The sequence below is a fragment of the Leopardus geoffroyi genome, chromosome B4, assembly GCF_018350155.1.
Source record: "Leopardus geoffroyi isolate Oge1 chromosome B4, O.geoffroyi_Oge1_pat1.0, whole genome shotgun sequence".
Taxonomy (NCBI): domain Eukaryota; kingdom Metazoa; phylum Chordata; class Mammalia; order Carnivora; family Felidae; genus Leopardus; species Leopardus geoffroyi.
The window spans coordinates 46683330-46702363 of record NC_059341.1 but is presented as its reverse complement, the minus strand read 5'-3'; the positions used below and the strand labels follow the sequence as shown (position 1 = coordinate 46702363).

The window sequence follows — 19034 nt, the reverse complement described above, 5'->3', positions numbered from 1 at the left end:
TGGCCTTGAGGACTCCTCCCGGTCCTACTGGGGCCACCAAAGCCCATCCCAGGGTTGCCATTCCTCTGCCTTCCTGGAACAAAACCTCAGAGTCCGTGGCCGTTCTTGGCTCCCCCTCTCACCCTTGCCTCTCACCCAACGGAACTGAACCTTGAACTTCAGCTCTGTGTCTTGAGCTCCATGTGAAGAAGACAAGAGCCTGCCATCTCTCCTTCAGGTCCCACCGCAGCTCTCACAGTCAAAGAGTTGCCACCGTATCTTTATTGCATCTCCAAGTGAGGAACAGTGAATAACTTATTACACACGGAATACTCTCCTTTGGAGGACAATGTCCTCCTGTGGGATACAGGTGGTGAACACAATGCAGAGCTATTTACAGAAGCTGAGGAGCAAGGCGCCGAGAGAAGGATCAGTGCCAGGAGTTTATAGCAAGAACAGTGCACAGATTCTCCTGCCAAAGAGAAATCGGGCTTCTCCCCGCTGGCGAGCTACAGAAGAGGGACTTCTGGTGAGGCATACAGGGGAGCTTCAGTCTGGGGATGGACAGCATGTTTGGGAATGGTGACCTGTGAATTGGTGCTGCGGACCCACAGGGGTCCTGTGGTAGCACCAGAGATGAGAACGTTTAGGGTGACCTTGAGCCTCTCCTACCCAGGCGAGAAGGGAGGGTGCCAGTGAGTTGGTCTCCAGTGTAGATTTCGGCAGGGACAGGCCTTGGCTGTTTTTGCCCAGATTTGCCATTCTGCTCCGGGCCAAGCGGTCCTCACAAAACCCGTCTTGAGTTAGAAAGGCTGGCACCTGCAGCTAACCACGCCAGTAAGCGGTCAGATGAGCAGAGCTCTCGTGGCTTGTGAAATGACTGGGCACAGTGAGGGGCACACCCTGAGTTTGCCTGAGACTCCCTCCCGCTTAAAAGACGGATCCTAAGTATGGGACAAAGGAAAAACCCTAGAGTGCTGTGACCTGCCGTCCTGTTAGCCCCCCAGCAACTCCAGAAGGGAAGGAAAGCTCGTCCCAAAAGGTTCTGTACGGTTTCCTTAGGCGACTCCGAGTGTAGCCCACATCCCTTTGAACACCCCCCTGGTTGGCTGACTTGCTGTGTTGGCCCCACTCTTCGGAACAGCTAACTGCCGCCTTTCCTTCCTTCATAGTCATTGTAAGGGCTAGTCCGAGTCTGGGCCCGCGGAATGGAGAAGTCCTTTTGGGAGGTCCGATTCTGAAAAGGCAGCAACCATATCATTAAACCCACTCCAATTCCCGGATATTTCCACAGAGCTCCAATCTGGGCGGGAATCTAACTCTCTCCCCTTCTCCCAACCCTCCCCCTGAAGCCCTGCATTCCAGGGTCCTGTGCTAACCCCTGAGGCAGATCACGGGAAAGGAAGACACCGCACCCTTTCAAGGCGGCCTTCCAGGGGCCATGAGAGTGGCTACAGCCCGTGTTCCCAAAGGACAGACATTCCAGGGGGACTGACGCTGCTGGTGTAACAGGAGAAAGAAACCATTTACCTGCAGCTGAAAATGGGTGGCGTAGGGAGCATAGAGCGTATCACCTAGCTCTTCAAGGCCTGAAAGAGAGGGAGAGGGGGGATTACAGCGTTAGGGTCCTCCCCACCACATCATGCTTCTGCCTGTGCCTACCCCAATTCAGTCATTTATCCAAGCATCTATCTTCCCAGCAGACGCGAGTTTCATGTGAGGAGAGATTGTCCCAAGCCCAGGGCCAAACACAAAATAAGCACAATATTGGTTGAATAAATGAATAACCACCAACATAGGGTCACTAGAGAAGCACCTTTCCCAAAACTTTCACGGGTGGCACACCTCAATCCAGGACCACTTGAAAAGCACCCTTGAAACCAGTCTTTTCAGACAGAGCTGTCCAAGCGCTGTCGGTTACCCACAGTGAGGCTCACTACGGATTTACCCGCTTCCTTAACCACCAGCAAGGCAAGAAAAAAAAATTTTATTACTTTCTTTGGGAGGGGGCAGAACTTATGAGCAATTGTTTTCTCAGTATTTGGGGAACACTGGAGGGATTTAAACTCTGGAACCGAAGAGTAAACACATACGGTTGTCGTGAATACAATTTAAAGCAATCCATTTACCTGTTCCAGGTTACTGAGATTTCCCACCAAGTGTACCTATTCGGTTTACTCCGTGAACACCTCAAATACTTTCTCTGTGTTACTGCGGAGAATATAAGGATTAACCAGACGGATTCCTGGCCTGAGGCTGACACTGGAGAGCAAGGGATATACGACAGCTACACAAATAGCTATGAAATGAGACAGACTCCGATAAGAGCATTTCAAAGTTCTACAGCATGTGGGAGGAGTGAATAAGGAGACTGGGCAATGTGTGCTCTGGAAAAGGGCAAGAACAGGGCACAAAGGCATGCCTGGAGCCTGGACACACAGGCAGGGAAAGGCACTGAGTGACTTGGTTTGTTTGGACGGAGAGCACAGCTTCCGTGGTTGTTGGGTTCTCGCTGGGAAAAGCCTCCCTAAGTCAACATGGTGGATCTTAGACAGCCAGCAACGTCTGCGAGCAGGAACATGTGGTAGCCAGAGAGGTATTTTAGGGGAGAGGAAGGGGACGGGTGGCCTACAAAATGGATGGAAGGAAGGATGAAAGGGAGGAATCGCAGTTAGGGAATGATAACAGGGAGTCCAGGAGCGCGGTGACAGAGTGAAGCCGTGAGAATGGACAGGAGTGGATGGCTGCTAAAACATCCCCTCCAGCCGCCCCTGTTTCCCTTTGGCCTTCCAAGTGCCCCGGAGAGGAATCACAGCTCCCGTGAGAAGCACCAGGAAGCTGTGCACCTCGGGCTTCAAGAGCAGAGGAAACTGTCAGCTGAACCTAAGAACCTAGCCTTGGAGGTCCCTCACTCCTCTCCCAAACTCATCCCCCCCCCCCCCAGAGGTCGGTGTAAACCTCAGGGACCCTTGATTAGGCCCAGAGAGCAGTGGACACCTCACAGACCAACGGATAGGTCCCTAAGGGCAAGGGCAGTCTCTAGCTGTCGGTGTAGCCTCTTTCTGTTGTGAGAACAACAGAACACCTGGTTACTCGTGACTGCAAGAGCAAAATCATTGGATTCTTTCATGTCAGATACAATCTCTTCCCTCCCGTGGGCCCAGAGACACGCAGTAAGATGAGGCTGTGCAGGATAAATCAGAATCCTCAGTAACTTTATGGAGATTTCTGCGGGTTTGTGGTAAAAGGGCTTTCTCCCTCCTCTGTGCTCTGTGCCTACCGCAAGGAATCATGGCTTGGCTTTCTGCATTCAAATCTATAAAGGCTTCACGTTTCTGGAAGGAACACCCAGCTATCTTTCATAAAGAACACAATCTCGCCTACAGGTCTCTAGGGATGTTTCTAGTCATTCCTTTGCTCCAACTTATTTTGACTCAGAGAAACCCACAGGGTATTGTGTAGAAAGTACTAGATTAAGACTCCAGAGGCCAGCTTCTAGTTCTACTAGAACTCTAACCAGCTGGATGAGCCTTGGGGACCCTGTCTGTTCTGTCAGGGGTATGACCTGGATAATCGTGAATGTTCCTTACAGTTACAATATCCTATGATTCTGGGGCGCCTGGGTGGCTCAGGTTAAGTGGTTAAGCGTCCGACTTCAGCTCAGGTCATGATCATACAGTTTGTGAGTTCGAGCACCACATCAGGCTCTGTGCTGACAGCTCAGAGCCTGGACCCTGCTTCGGATTCTGTGTCTCATTCTCTCTTCCCCTCCCCCACCTGTGCTCTGTCTCTCTCCGTCTCTCAAAAATAAATAAAAATGTAAAAACAAAACAAAACAACAACCAATATCCTATGATTCTCTCCCATCTTCCTACAAGGAATTCTCACCCAGCCGTGCTCTGTACCTTGAGTGATTTCCTCTTGAGAGTAGGCTCTGTTCTCCACACCATAGCTCTGCTTCATGAGCTGAGGTTTACAAAACGCATCCTCAACAGGGTAATCCATGGGGTTCCGTTGCTTCGTGAGCAGCTGAAACTCGGGCGCAATGTAAGCCAACAGGAAAACCCAGCCATTGGCAACCAAGGCTGAGCTGAGGACGGTATCATCCCACTCGGGGCCAAGGGCAGAAATCAGGAGCAGGGTGATCCACGTCACCCAGATGGCAATGGAGAGAACCATGGTGAGGAAGACGTGGACTCCGTGTCTCTTCCAGCCAGTGAAGGATCCACGGAAGATGGAGCAGGACGTGAGGAAGGTCAACGCCATCAAGAAAAGGACATAGGTGAGCAACAGGACAAAGTCTTCATTGCGCCGAGAGGCAGAAAGCTCAGAGAAGATGGCGACATTGGTCCTGTTCATGGTGAGGACGATGTACTCGATAGCAATGACGTCCTGCACCAGGCTGAAGCCCACGGCCAGGCCCAGCATCACCAGCAAGGACAGGGGCTTCCTCCCACGCACCAGCTTCGTCAGGTTGAAAGCATGAGCCAGCAGGCAGGAGAAGCAGAGGGAGAAGAGGACGCCGAAGAGGAAGAAGCGGGTGGGCCCTGTACTGCCATCGAGTTGGATGATGAAAGCGAAGGTGAGGCCGAAGATGCCCAGCACACCCAGCAGGAAGAGAAACTGGGTCGGGAGCACTTTTCGCCTGTTGGAGTCCTGCACCTTGCAGATGAGGATCAGGAGACCGAGCATGAAGGCCACCGAGGTCACAGCCCCCACTGCGGCCACCGCTTCTAGGACAATGCCCCAGATTTGAGTGGTATCACAAAGTCTGTGGTACTTGGCGTCCAGGCTTGAGCGGCAACCACTAGGGGATGTCGTGGCCATTCTGGTCCTGCATAAACGCAAAGTTGGGGGGAGGGGCGGTGAATCTCCTAACAAACTCGGACAGGCACAGGGGACCCAAAAGATTAGGGAAAACTTTTACATGTTAGGCCGGGGTTTTGCCTCTGAATTCGCTACATTAGATGGAGCTACTAACTTTTCTCCACCTCTCATGGCAAGTTCTACAGACTGATGGAGGGAAAAGACAAATCTCCCCACAATTAAACTATATTAATACGTACCCTGATGCCAGACGACTCAGTGCTCTGCTGAGGAATTTCAGGGTCTCATTTCAAAAAAATATGTCACAAATACCTTGCCAGGGATCCTGATACTTTTGGCTAGTATTTTCTCAGGAATTATCAAACATGAAAATCTCTAAGCTTAAAGCTTTAATCATAATTTGCCAGTCTCAAGGTTTTTTCCACCTTTGCCTCTGTTTCAGACATTTGTAAGCATCCCATTCTTTCCTGTAAATTTCTCTACAGAAGGCCAAACACTCCCTTCACCACCATGGGATCCTCGACTTCAGCTTTGCTGTCACCTATTACAAGGGTTTTTCCCCTCCTTGAGGTTTGTAAGGATGGGTCTACTCATTCCAAAAAGCGATAGAAAGAGTCTTCTCTGTCAGAAAGAGTTCTTTATTAACTATCTGTAAGGAGGGACATGGACACAAAACAACAGTGGATAATCCAATGACACATATTACGAATAGCTAATGCGCATTTTTACTGTGGATCAGAAGCTCTTCTAATCACGTTTCGTATATACTAGTTTAATTTCAAAGCAGCTCTAGGAGGTAAAAAAAAAAAAAAAAAAATAGCCCTGTATCACAGATGAAAAAACTGAGGCAGAGACAGGTCAAGTTACTTGCCCAACATCATATACGAGGAAATAGCAGAAGCAGCATTTGAATATAGGTCAAATTCTAGGATCTATGCTCTCTACTACTGCAGGTGCCACCACTCAAGTGAGTTCTAGTTGGCCTTAAATGCAAACTGAGATATTGTCATTCTCTCTGTCTCTCTTTCTCTCTCTTACCTCCTCCCCTTTTTCTCCCTTATCAGATGCCCCATAAACCAGTTCTGTTTATGGTCTTGATTCCACTTAGTTCAGCCCCATACAGGCTAGGAGCTCCCAGGGGATAGATGATCCACAAAGCAGGTAATCTGCTCACCCACTCAAAGACAATCAGAGTTGACTGGCTATATAGCAGATTACTTCCTATATATCTCTCCTTGACCTCCCAGGTCTGCTTCCTTCTCTGCTCCCACAACCTTCATGTCAATTTCAGACCCAGCTGGTTTCCCAAACCCCATGAAATCTAATTCCTAAGAATTCAGGGCACAGTGGGAAGATAAATTGAGACACAGGAAGAGAGAAGGAGTTTGTACATTTCCCAAAAATGTATGGTTCTCAAACTCCAAAGTCAATGTCAAGTAAGATGCTGAAATTCAAAAGTGCTAAGGCTTTAAAGTTTGCCAACAAAATTTTTTCTGAATTATCTGGCTGTTTATTAGTTTCTAGGACACCATTACTTTTGGTTTGTTGTATGCTATTTGTGCAGGATTTTGGGTGGGGGGGTGCTTTAGTTTTTCTTTTCCTGATAGGATTGCTCACTCAACAATGAAGAGTCCTGAACTGACTAGAAGAGAAATATGGTCGGGACAGGGAGCAGAGGACAGAGGTAGGGGAAGGGAAGGCTCACTGAGAACCACCCCCCCCCCCACACACACACACACACAGAAAATCACCTGTGAAAGATCTCGGCTTCTGCTAATGCCAAGTAGGGAGAGCCTGTGAAGAAAGGAATTGAAAGAAGGGAAGCCACTGGCATTGGGAAGCAAGAAAAGGTATAAAACATCCGCCAGATCCTGCTTCTTTCCTTGTAGCAGAAAAAACAGCTCAAAATTTCTTCACCACATGCCCATACACACTTAATAGTCAAGACTTCTCTGGCCCTTCATGGCTCTATGGGATTATGTGATCAACCCAATGGAAAAACAACACCCTCCCTTCTCCTTCCATTTTATGTCCTCATGATCAAACCACAAGTCAGAGAACAGCACAGTGAGATATAGAACAGGCCACTGTTCACTGACTGTCCAGGGCAAATGAGCAGCTTCCTCAGTGCAGACAGAATTCCAACATCTGCTTCCCTTAAAGATACAAAATCTGGGGGCACCTGGATGGCTCAGTAGGTTGAGTGTCACTGCACTCTACCCCATGGAAATTATACCACAGTCGCCCCTACCGTGCAGAGCACAGAGCAAAGGATGGGTCTTCAGGGCAGTGCAGAATACGAAACGGGAGGAAGAAGGAAGGCAACTGAGCTTAGATATAGGCAACTCCTGAAACACAAGGACCCGAAGTCTGATCTGCCTTGCGTACCAATGTCCACTCCATGGAGGTAGGGAGAAAGGAGGTACAGACCCCACTTACTGGTCCGCACCATGAATATGGAAGAGAAAGAACCCCCGTTGAGTTCAAACACGGTGCACACAAGGGAAGGGACCAAGGCCATGTGCATTTCATCCTCACTCACCTCTCCTCTCCTCTCAGATCAGTCAGAAGGGTGCATCCAGCAGGAAAGGTATCTCACCCTCCCAGCCCTGCCCCGCAACTGTCCCTTCCCCACTCTTCAAGGTAGTGCCGTCCCTTGATGGTAGTCATCATAATCATGGAAAACTATGAAGGACTTTGGGCCTGATGACTAACTCTTATCAGAGACTGATGAGGTGTTTGCCTGAAGGGCACCTGTGGTGCTGGACAGAGGAACAGTGAGGCAGAAACCTCCTGCCCCCAGCTTAGAGCTCCGGGCCCCTCCCTTGTGGTGGCAGCTTTCTGGGTGGGGGATGCTGTGTGGGGGCCTCCTGGCATCCACAGACCAGAGTCCAACAAGACCAATGGGCCATGGGTGTGGAGAGGGGAGAAACCCTATGTCCCTCAACTTCGCCTCCACCTCCCACCCCCAATCATGCACGGGAGACGGTGAAACAGTCCCTGAAGTACCTTTAAAACACTGTTTTTAAAGAGATGCTGAAATTTTCAAGCATACTCACAAAAAAAAGAATAAGATGGTGGAGACCCCTTGGACTCATCCCTTGGTTTCACAAATTACCAATATATGGCCAATTTTGCTTCATCCACATCCCCACCCACTCACTAGATTTTTTCTTAAGTTTATTTATCTGTTTTGAGAGAAGGGCAGACAGAGGGGGAGAGAGAGAACCCCAAGCAGGCTCTTTGCTATGAGCTCAGAGCCCAATGCGGGGTTTGAACACCCGAACCGTGAGATCATGACCTGAGCCAAAATCAAGAGTCAGACATTTAACCAACTGAGCCACCCAGGTACCCCTCACTAGATTTTTTAAAAATTTATTTATCCATTTATTTTAAGGTAGACTCTACATCCAACGTGGGGCCCAAACCCCCAACCCTGAGAACAAGAGTCCCATGCTCTACTGACTTGAGCCAGCCAGGCATCCCTCACTAGATTGTTTTTAAGCAAACCGCAGACATCATATCCTTTTATACTTAAACACTTCATGTATCTCTAAAAGATAAAACTCCTTTTTAACTTAACCACCCTTTAAAAATTAACAATAACCCTTTAATATCAAATATCCAGTTAGGGTTCATATTTCCCAATTCGCTCACAACTGTCCTTTTAAATTTTTTCTTAGTAAATACGTGTTTATCTGAGTGACTAATTTTTTTGGAATTATCCTTACTTCACCTCCGTTAGCCCTCCTCCACCTCTTCCCCTGCACGACAGGCATTGCGCAATGGGTCTAAAGCGTCCTAAGTACTTTGAATTTGGTCAGAGGAAAATAAAACTCACTGGACTCATTAACAAGCAGCTCTGTATGGGGAAGGCCCTGTGTCACTCAGGGAGTGGCCCAGATGAGGAAAAGACACCAGGAAGGTAGCTGGGGGAAAGGACGGGGTTCTGAGAAGCTACGAAGGACTTCTAGAAAGCAAGGTTTGAGGGGAAAAGGGAAGCAATGAGCATTTGGGAAAACAAACTGCCAGGAGCTAGAGAGGAACCTCAGGGCGGGAGCAAGAAAGAGAAAATGGAATGAGACCACGGGTTATTTGGCCATCGCTTGTAACCAAAGTCAAGGGCAGAGAGATTTGGGGTCCCATCAAGAAAAGACTACCTCCTACAAAGTCCAAATGGGGGCTGCAAGGAGCCATTTACTCTTGGACAGCTCTGAACAGGGAGAGGACGTCTCACCACTAACTCGTTCTCAGCAGGGGTGAGGCATGCCCTTATGCGCTCTACCCATTTAACCCTCACAACCACCTTCTGCTATAGCTCATACCCTCGTTATCCCTGTCCTCCAACTGCAGCCACTGAGACACAAGTCAGCTGGCTCACCAAAGTCACACCGCTAGGACAAGGCACGGTCAACTGAATCCAATTCTGAATTCAAACCAGAATTCTAACTCCAACATTACACCCATAGAGCCCTGTGTCTGGTAAGGGCTTTAAAGCCAGGGGGGACCTGCCATTGGCAAGGTTGGGGGGGGGGGGGCGGTGACTCCATCAGCACTCGGGCAATGCGCTAGGCTTTGAGCACGGATGAAATCCACTGAGGCACGCGGCCTGCCCTTGTGAGCTGCTCCAGCTGTTCAAGTTACGCATAATACCCTCAGATGCCTGCACACTGGCCACATGCGCTCCACTGCAGCAGGCAGGGCAGGAGAGAAGGCCGTGGAAGAGGAGAAAGAAGGGCAGGAGGCAGCGCAGGGGGCTCCCGCCGGTGAGCCCAAGGCAGAGGCACCAAAAGCCAATTTAAGATCCACCTCAGAGCTGGGAAATGGCCTGAGAAATCCCCATCCCACATTAGCAAACCCAACATTCATGTCCTGCGGATGACATCTCTTCAGGAGCTCTTGAATATTCCACTCCTCTGACCCCTCCACCTGGACCCCTTCAGAAGACACCCCCCCACCTCATGCTCCAGGCCTGTCCTCTCGGAGCTGCTCTATCGGCAGCCAGGGGGGAAGAGCCATAATCCTGCACAAAAGTGTAAGGCTCTGCGTCCTCAGCCCTGCCTGCCTCTTGCGCTTCCTACCATAGCCCTGTTCACGCAGCCCTGCAATACCTATTGGGAAGTCTGTGTCTTCTTCCAGACTGAAACGCTCTTTGATGGCAGGGACTGAGTTGTTAAGAGTTTCTCCTCAGTCTCTAACCTGATAGATGGTAAATGCCTAAGTAGGATGGACGGGTGTGCTCAGGGATAGAAGTGGAGTCCGCTGGGAGAGGAGGGGCTGCTCAGAGGACAGCGTGGGTGGGGTGGCCGTACCTGGTCTCCTTGCTAGCTCCCCGTTCACTGTCCCGAGTCCCAACCTCCCTTCCTCCTGTCCTCCTCATGTGGGCTGTCTAAAACACACTTCGGGTCCGAGGCTAGGGGCTCTGGGCCATGTCTGGAACCGTGCTCCTATCTGAATGATGCCAGGTGTCTCCCAGGAAAGTATGAGTCCTGAGATTTCCCAGGAAGCAGAGACAGATTTACTAGAATACAGTCCACATTCCCACCCAACTCCCTGATGACTAAACCCTGTACTTGGCAGGAACATGGTATAGTTTTAAAGTATGTAGCCTCTGACCTGGGACACAGGAAAGGGCCTTGAGTCATAAGGGTGAGACCCCCTTCACTTATTACAGCTGCTAACTAAGCTAACAACTCACGGTCCAATAATCCAACAACACCTACCACGCAGACCTTGCAGTCGCCTGGCGCTGTCCTAAACCCTTCTGGAATGAGTCAGGGCATGAAAGAAAAAAAAAGAAAAGTTAAAAAGAAAAAAGAGAGGGGAAAGGGAGAAAGAAAGGAAAGGACAATAAGAGGAAGAGGTGATAGGGGAGGAAGAAAGGCAAGGAGGGAGGGAGAAAAGGGAGGAAGGGGGAGGCAGGAAGTCACTTCCTGGGCTCAAGACCAAGCCCTGTCTTCACCCCGCCCTTTCAGAGAGAAGGGGTTTCAGCTGCCTTCTGTGTGGACACTATCTCCAGGAACCTCCCTCCCCTTTTCTGAAAAATGAGGGTGGGGTGCTGAACTCGATGGTGTGAGCCCACCTCCAGCTTCACTGTTCATCCCTCTAGAAAACTCCTTTTAGACAATTCCCAAATCTCTTTCTCCCTCCCCCTCATTCTTCTCCTCGCCCCACCTCCTGTCATTAAAAGAACATGCCCTGCCAATTCCTAACCAAACCCCAAAACAGGGCTGGAGGTGACTGAGGGTCCGAGCGCAGGCCAAGCAAGGAGAGGGCCACCAGGCAAAGGCTCACCTGTAGGACGAGGCCACCAGGTAGCAGAGCAATACTGACCTTAGACCCGGGCCCGCTCTTGCCAGACCCAAGGCCCTAGCTGGTATGCAAGAACAAATGAATGCCAGCATTGATGAGTCCCCCAGCTTCCCCAAGACTCCTCTCCTCTTTTCCCAGGGGGGCGAGAATGGGGTCTAGAGCTCCTGATGCCCAGGCCTGGAAGGTCGCCCAAGCTGCTTGCCTGGGCCACACCCCCCTCCACCCCACCCCCACCGTATCTGAGCGTGAATAACCTGGGGCCCAGAGCCTAGCCAAAGCCAATCTTATCTTCCTCCTTATGAGACATATCTCATTCTTTCATCTGAAAATGAAGAAGACAATACCTACCTCTCAGCGGTGCCTGGGGAATGATACCAAATAACTTTAGTGTTTGTTGAAGCTGAGTCCCCTCTACCTGAGCCAGGAAAACGTGTGATTTTCTAGCATTTTAATTTTCTCTCTTTTTCTTGAATTGCCTCATTCAATGTAGCGCAAGAGTCCCAATACAATTATGAATAAAAATAATGACTCCGGCCACATCCTGAGTTCCCCGGAGGCAGGCACCCTGCTGAGGGTTTATGTTTTTGTATGGATTCTCTCATTTACATGTTTTCACATTTATTGCTTCATTTACTATTCCTACAACCCATTTTATAGGTGAGAAGACAGACTCTTAGAAGTTACTGTGCCCAGTTTCACAGAGCTGAGAAGACTATCCCTTTATGAGTGGCTTTAATCATAATGTAATTTTTCATTTCATCTCGAAATCACGGTGATGAACTCTGAAGCTTTGCCCCCCAACTCCTGCCTCTCTCCACTTAAACCGGCTCTGAGAAGTCTCCACAGTGAGCAATACTACACTTGATCAACACGCATTTAAATGCCCACTCTGTGGGGCTCCTGGGTGGCTCAGTTGGTCAAGGGTCCCACTTTGTCTCAGGTCATGATCTCACAGTTCACGAGTTCGAGCCCCGCGTAGGGCTCTGTGCTGACAGCTCAGAACCTGGAGCCTGCTTCGGATTCTGTGTCTTCTTCTCTCTCTCTGCCCCTCCCCTGCTCGCTTGCCCTCTCCCTTTCTCTCTCTCTGAAAAGTAAAAATAAACACTAAACATTTTTTTAAAAAAATAAATGCCTAAAAATAAATGTGTTAGGTACTGTGCTAAGTCACACAGACCAAAAGTATGTCTACTGCCCCTGGGAGACCCAACAGAGTCACGGTGACATACAAAAAAGGAGTCACGGGCTGTGCAGAGAATGCTAAGTGCACACGGAAAACAGTGATCCATTCTACCTAACGGGTTTCTTTTTTTTTTTTTTTTTTAATGCTACAGAGACCAGGGAGGTGAAGCATGAAAGATAAGCAGCAAATAGTGGGAGATTTTTAGGAAGGTAGGTTAATTCCCAGATTTCTGGCTTAGGCAACTGCGTGGAGCCTAGAAATGCAGGCGGGTGAGGACCGATGCCAAGCGTGGTCGTGTGGAATCTAAGATGAATATGGAACGTGCAACTGGAGGCATCCAGAAAGGACAACACAAAGTCCTCCTGAGAGTTTACTCCGGGCCACACATTCCTGCCTTCTCACAACAACCCTATTATTACGTCCCCTTTCTGCAGTTGAGGCACAGAGAAATTAAAATAACTTGCCCAAGATCTCATGGCACTTAGAAGCCAGGCTCCAGGACCTGGTTGTGCTGACCCCCTCTGCACTTAGACATGCAAGTCTGAGGCTCCGGAGAGGTTTGGGCTGTAAGTACAGAGTGGGCCTAGAGGAGGTATCTGAAGCCTTGGGAGGAGAACAAGATCACACTGGGAACAAGTACAGTGGGTAGGGGGCCAAGGGCAGAACCAGGGGAACACCATCTCACCAACGCAGCGGTCAACAAAAGATGGTTTAAAACTTGATCAGGGATTGGGGCGCTGGCGTGGTTCAGTTGGTCGAGCGCTCGGTTGATTTCCACTCAGGTCACAACCCCAGGGTTGTGGGATGGAGCCCTGCATGGGGCTCTGTGCTGAGCGTGAAGCCTGCTTAAGATTCTCTCTCCCTCTGTCCCTCTCCCCTGCTCATTCTCTCTCTAAAATTTAAAAAAAAAAAAAAAAAAAAAAAATTTTTTTCTAACGATCAGGGGTTGGTAAAAAAACAATCATCATAATAAGCCTGAGTGGACTGGTTTCCCAGAAGCCAAGGAGCAGCTTCAAAAAAAAAAAAAAAAAAAAAAAAAGTGGTCTGTAAGGGGAACAAAGAAGGGAAGGCCTGGGAAGGGATCTTTGAATTAACATATTAGCTCCTTTTTGTCTGTTATTAACAGATTCAGTTCCAGAGCTTCATGGCTTTTCTCCAACTGGTCCTCCCAACCCTTCCTAACTCCCGTCCCCACCTCCATGCAAGGCAAACCAATCTTCCAAGAGTATTTCTATCCAGAAGGGGATTGTGACAAAGTCCTGCTTTTTGCCTCAGCACGTGCATTTGTTCTCCCAACCAGAAAGACCCTTCCCCTCCTCTTCACAATCCATTTACCATATTGCTTTGAAATATAACTCAAAACTTACCCCTATCTTGAGGTAATAATAATTTAATAATAATAATTTTAAAAATTATTAGTCCCATCTCATTCTAAATGTATTCTAAACTCTCATCATAGTTTTTGCGATTAAGTATTTCTTGGTACTCAAGTTTTTCCACATATATGTTTTATACAACACATTAATATCAATGCTGACTCAACTATCAGATAACAAGCTTTTTAAAGGAAACAGCAAACTTTCTATTTGTTGGTATTCTCCTCACTATATGCTCTGCACAGGGGTTGCTGAGCAAATGTTTTGGACTAAGACTGGCCACTGAATATCTACTCAAAGCAAGTTATTTATTGGCAAGTGTGAGTTAATGGGGAAGAAGAATTTTGGAAGATGAATACAAGCTGATGCTTATCCTCATCTTTTTATCTAGGCTGAATTCTAAGACAAGGGTGGAGTCCCAAGGGAATGTCTCTGCCCATGATGAAGGATTAGTTATAAATGGAAAGTGTCTACAGGGAAATCTCCAGGATCCCCTGTTCTGGGTAGTCATCCTAATTCTGATGACATAAAAGTGATTATGGCATCAGCTTATGAATAACCTCTGAATAACATCACTGAATTGAGTTCCTTTTGTAGTAACTGAGAGAAAATAAGTTACCTTACCACCTTAGGCAGATCTAAACAAGCATAACTACAGTGTATATCCCAGTTTCTTTACTTTCAGGTAGTTCCCTGGAGACATTCCATACCATCTCCCTCCATTCTAAACAAAGCATACGAACTTTAGATTTCTGTGAAGTAAATTGCTGGAATATAAAATACTAGAAATCTTTAAAAGAAAATAATATTTTGAGTGAAACTTCCAAATATTTTAGGCCCAGGATTTTAAGAAATAAAATTTCCAGAAAATAGGTGGATAAAGTAAAGTCCATACTGGTATACCAGCTCACAGCTCTCAAAGATGCCTTCTTCTAAATATTTTATATATAAAAATAACATATTCGTGTTCAATCCAACAAGTCCCAAGCTAAACTTATCATCCTTCCTTACAAGCCTGTATTTCTAAGCCCTAAGAATGGCATGACCACTCACTTAGCACCCTACTCGATCTAAAGATACAATATAGACTACCTAATGTGGGAAAAGATTGAGAGAGCAGACCATGTGGCCAAAAATTATATGGCAATAGCAAGCAACAATTATTACAATAAATGTAAGTGGTAACTTTTTCATTTTGAAAAAAGAATAAATTAAAACAAAAGGAAAAATGTAAACAAACACAAAAATAAGCAATAAGAAATAGTGTTTCTTTAGCAGGTATTATGTATCAAGTACAAAATTAAGTAGCTTGCTGAAGGCAAGAAAATTAAGTAAGAGTTGAAGTATTCATATCACACAACGTTTAGTTAAGGCAAAAAGACATTGTAGGAACCAAAAAGCTTACTTTATAATCATTAAGGATACTCCACATGGAAGATACAACTATCATAAACTTTTATGCACTAAATAACATAGCACCAAAATACATAAAACAAAAGCTACTGGAAATACAAGGAGAAATTAAAAGAAATACTATAGTTATAGGAGATTTTAATATTTCTAGGAGACTTTAATATTCTTTATCAGTCCTTAGCAGATGAAATAGAAGAGTAATAATACGATAACTTTTTATAAATGTTCTATGGACACTTTAATTGAAATAGTCTCTATGTTCTTATTAGATCTCCATTGTTAATCATATAATTCCAATCCTCTGTATCTGTGATCAGCAAACATTTTCTGCAAAGATCCAAATAAGTAGTTTAGGGTTTGCAGGGCTGAAAGCAGCCATAGATAATGCATAGAAAAATGAGTATAGCTGTGTTCCAATAAAACTTTATTTACAAAAAGAGGGAGTTTGCTGTGTTTGGCCATGGAACTAGTTTACCAATCCCTTTCTATATGATTGCTTCTGTTGAAATGGTTATGAAATATTTACAAAAACAGCATGTTTTAAACCACAAAAAAATCTGAAATTCTGAAATAAGAAACATACAGATTATATATTCTGACCACAAAGCAATAAATACAGAAATAAAAGTAGAAACAAACACACAAAACTGCTCAGAAAATCTGAGATCCTTCAGATGAAAATACTATTCAATTCATTGTTTCTTAAGGTCCTAATATACCAGCACATCACTTCCTGTCCATTTCCTCAGGTCAGTCTGGGTTTTAAACAGAACTGGACCTGAAGGCAAACTTCCAAAATGAGAAGAAAGAAATCACAGTCAAAATTCATCTTCAATTTTCACTAAGTAGTGGAATGCTATTCTGCAAACTCCAAAGAAGATTCCCAAAGGGACACATGCAGATACAGAGGGGCTAGAATCTCAGCCATGGGAAGGAGATGGGGGCCTTGCCTAGACCCCTTAGAGGAACTCAAGGCCCAGGCCCTGGCCTCCTCACAGCTGCAGGTTCCCGCAGAGCCTGGATGAGAAATCAGTCTTCTGACTCAAGACTGAGCGCACTTCCCAGAAATGTCATGCTCATTTCTATCTGTCCTCTGAGCACACATCTGGCCATATCCTCAGAGGAGCCTTTCTGCTTCCCAGATAACGCCGCTGCTGACTGTTCCTTTCTGTCATTCCATCCCTCTCCTAGTGATAGCCAGCACACAGACCTGGAGGGGGGAGATCTGTCCCCCATTCTCACCCCTCCCATGGGTCCCAGCCCAATGTATCTGAAGTGGTTCAAGGATTGCCCTTCAGGAGTGAGCCCACATTGGTGTCTGATTCAATTGAACCCTTCAACAGGTGTGGCCTTTACAAACCCTCTAAGGAGAAAATCAGCCTGGAAAGAAGCCAGGAACAGAAAAGCCTTCTAATTCTTTGGTCCTAAGCAGGCTTTCTCTATTACTAGCCCTATGTTACCCCCCCCCCCCCACCACCACCACCACACACACACACCCTTCCCCCAGTAGATGTTTAAGGGAGTATCTTGGACAGCTTTGGGGCCATACCTGGGTCCTATCTAGTTGTTGCCAGAAAGTGGGCTGTTATCGGATATTCAACTTCCATCAGCCCCAAGGTTCCTGAGCAACTCAAAGGACAGCCAGGGAAGGAGAGCTGTGGGACTGACAGCCTGACACTCTAATCAAGAGAAGGGGTGGCTTCAACGATCGGCTTCCCAAAATTCACAAAGGTCTGCTTGTTGTGAAAGGAGAACACAAATCAAAACTTTTCAGTACCTGAGTGAAGTAGCAACTGTCACTATGTCCCTCCTCCTACCTCCCTCCACCCCCAACTCCCAACCCTCTCCACCCCCAATCCCATCCTCTAAAATCGGTCTCCTTTTCTCTTCCCTAAGTGTGATCCCCAAGCTGCTCACGTGCCCAGCCAGGATTCCACCTGCTAGGAGTTTGTAAACGTGTCTGAGCACAAATATTATCCCGACTATTTTTTTGCTCTACGCCTCTTTCTCAGCCTGAGAACCTCAGGGCGGGGATTCTGAGTTCAGTTAACCAAACTAGAGAAATTCCATTCTTGGGATTTCTTTTTCTCACAGCCCGCTGTAGTCCATTACCAGGAGTTCTCTTTTCTTGTATCCCACCCCTCCCAAAGCCGCACTCCCCCAAGGATTTAAATCTGGAGGCAGAGGGCGCCCCGGGCAGCGCGCGCCTCACTCACCCTTCTGCCCGGGCCGTGGCGCGTGAACTTGGGCTGCTTGTTTCGCGCGCGTCGGAGGCGGCACAGGAGCCTCTAGCTGCTGGAGAAGCCCGCAGGCAGCTATCCCGCCCTCGCAGCGCTGAGCGGTTATAAAGGCAGCCGTCGCCGGAGGGAGGGAACAAGCGAGGGGGTGAGCAGAGGGACACGGGGCGGGAGAGGGTCAGGGGGAGAGGACACGCCTATTCCAGTTCCGCGGCACTGCATGCTGTTATGAAAATAAAGTCCCCGTGCCAGGGTATGAACCAAAAGTCGCCTGACGTCAGCGGCACAGTCACCCTTGAAGCGGGGGGAGGGGGGGGAGGGGGACAGGAGGAACCACCCGGGCCCCGCCTAGCGCATCCAAAGTGCTGCGGGACGCGCGCACCTGCAGGTCCCAGGGCCCGGGAGGAAAAGTGGCCAGAGGGGACCTCTCGTTATCGTCCCGCAAGCTGTCACGTCCGGGGCGGGGGTGGGGGAGAGCCACACCCGCCCTCCCCGCCGGGCACCCCCCTCCGACAAGGGCCTGGGCCAGCCAGGTTGTGGCGCCTGGGTTAGCTCCTGGGTCCCACGGCCGGCGCGTGCGCGCGCGTGTGTGTTAAATAGGAAGGAGAGCTGACCTCCAGGTGGCCCTTCCTGCCGTGGTGCGGGAGAAGTTCGATTTCCTCACCTTTCCTCTTAGCTTAGCCTATCACTCTCTCCCACCAGTGCAGGATGGAAAGCCAGGCGGGGCAAGGAGGTGACCCCTCTTTCTGGCGCCCCAGCCAAAGCCAGGTCGAAACCAAGGAAGATTCCTCGGGGGATCCGGAGTCAGCTCCGCAAACTCCACCTGTGGAACTGTCCTCAGATGAGCAGTCTTAGTGCCGTCCCGGGGTGGAGACCTCACTATCTCTGTACTTTCCTAACTACCTCTCTAAAAGCCTTGACCAGGCAGGTTGATGAGAATGGGGACGCCAGATAAAATTATGAAATAAAGGAATTTGCCTTTGGTGTCTGGTTCCGCCTCCCTCGCTGCCCACTCCTCTTCCATTATCAAGCCAATCCTACTGAAACTTGTCTTTGTTTACTTGTCAAACAATCCTTGAGTGGCTACCCCTCAGTGTCAAGGCTCAGGCAAGGCTCTACCCCAAAGCCTTGGGGGAGGGTGAAGTTCTGTGCTTTTAAGATGCCCATTGGCACTCCTGGTTACTATGCATGTGAATTAACAGGAAGGCCTAGGGCTCCGCAGCTTTGTCCTCACACCCCAAGTTACCAGGGTCTAATGGGCTTTTAAAATGTGACTTTATTCGGTTTAATTTCACTCCCAAGAATCCACAGCCAATGTCTTGAGTCTTGGAACATTTTCCTTGAGACCTGCAGCCCAGGGGGCTGCAAGGGCCACCCACTCCTCTCCCCAGACTCACAGGGTGTGGGGGCAGGGGAAGGGGCAACTGAGAGCCTGGTGGAAATGACAGTGTATTTTCGTGTGTACCATTTGCTAAGTGAGACCTTCTCTCGGGACCTCTGTCTTCTTGTGTTTAAGGAGGAAGTTGGACTAGACCAGCCTTATCCAACAGATCTACCATTCAAGTGACAAATGCAAGACACATATGTAAAGTTAAATTTTCTAGCAGCCAAGGTGTGAAGAGCCCCTAGTCCAGGGAAATGGGGCTCAGCCACAAAAGGGGCTGCCCCCTCCCACGTTTGTGAAGAATCTGGTGCTAATCCGTTCCTAGA

General features: G+C 48.2%; 1 protein-coding gene across 3 annotated transcripts; it reads right to left on the bottom strand.

The window, feature by feature from the left end:
* Window positions 1-241: 241 nt before the first annotated feature.
* On the bottom strand, window positions 242-17568 carry GPRC5A (G protein-coupled receptor class C group 5 member A). 3 transcript variants are annotated; one of them, XM_045463108.1, is made up of 5 exons: window positions 17304-17568; window positions 16637-16820; window positions 3885-4813; window positions 1510-1568; window positions 242-1216 (listed from the first exon to the last, which is right to left on the bottom strand). In XM_045463108.1, the coding sequence occupies exons 3-5, from the start codon at window positions 4804-4806 to the stop codon at window positions 1124-1126; spliced, it is 1074 nt and encodes a 357-aa protein (XP_045319064.1). In that variant the 5' UTR covers window positions 4807-4813; window positions 16637-16820; window positions 17304-17568; the 3' UTR covers window positions 242-1123. The 3 variants fall into 3 exon arrangements, with proteins under 3 accessions (XP_045319064.1, XP_045319065.1, XP_045319063.1); XM_045463109.1 differs by lacking the exon at window positions 16637-16820 and adding an exon at window positions 10530-10570; XM_045463107.1 differs by lacking the exon at window positions 16637-16820 and having other exon boundaries at window positions 17304-17566.
* Between the last annotated feature and the right edge of the window lie 1466 nt (window positions 17569-19034).

Bases quoted from the DNA above. Each gene is read 5' to 3' on its own strand.
- GPRC5A (XM_045463108.1), bottom strand. From the start codon at position 4,806: ATGGCCACGACATCCCCTAGTGGTTGCCGCTCAAGCCTGGACGCCAAG. The intron at 1,569-3,884 runs GTACAGAGCACG...CCTCTCTTTCAG, and splicing joins TCAAGAGGAAATCACTCAAG to GCCTTGAAGAGCTAGGTGAT. The intron at 1,217-1,509 runs GTAAATGGTTTC...CTGCCTTTTCAG, and splicing joins CCACCCATTTTCAGCTGCAG to AATCGGACCTCCCAAAAGGA.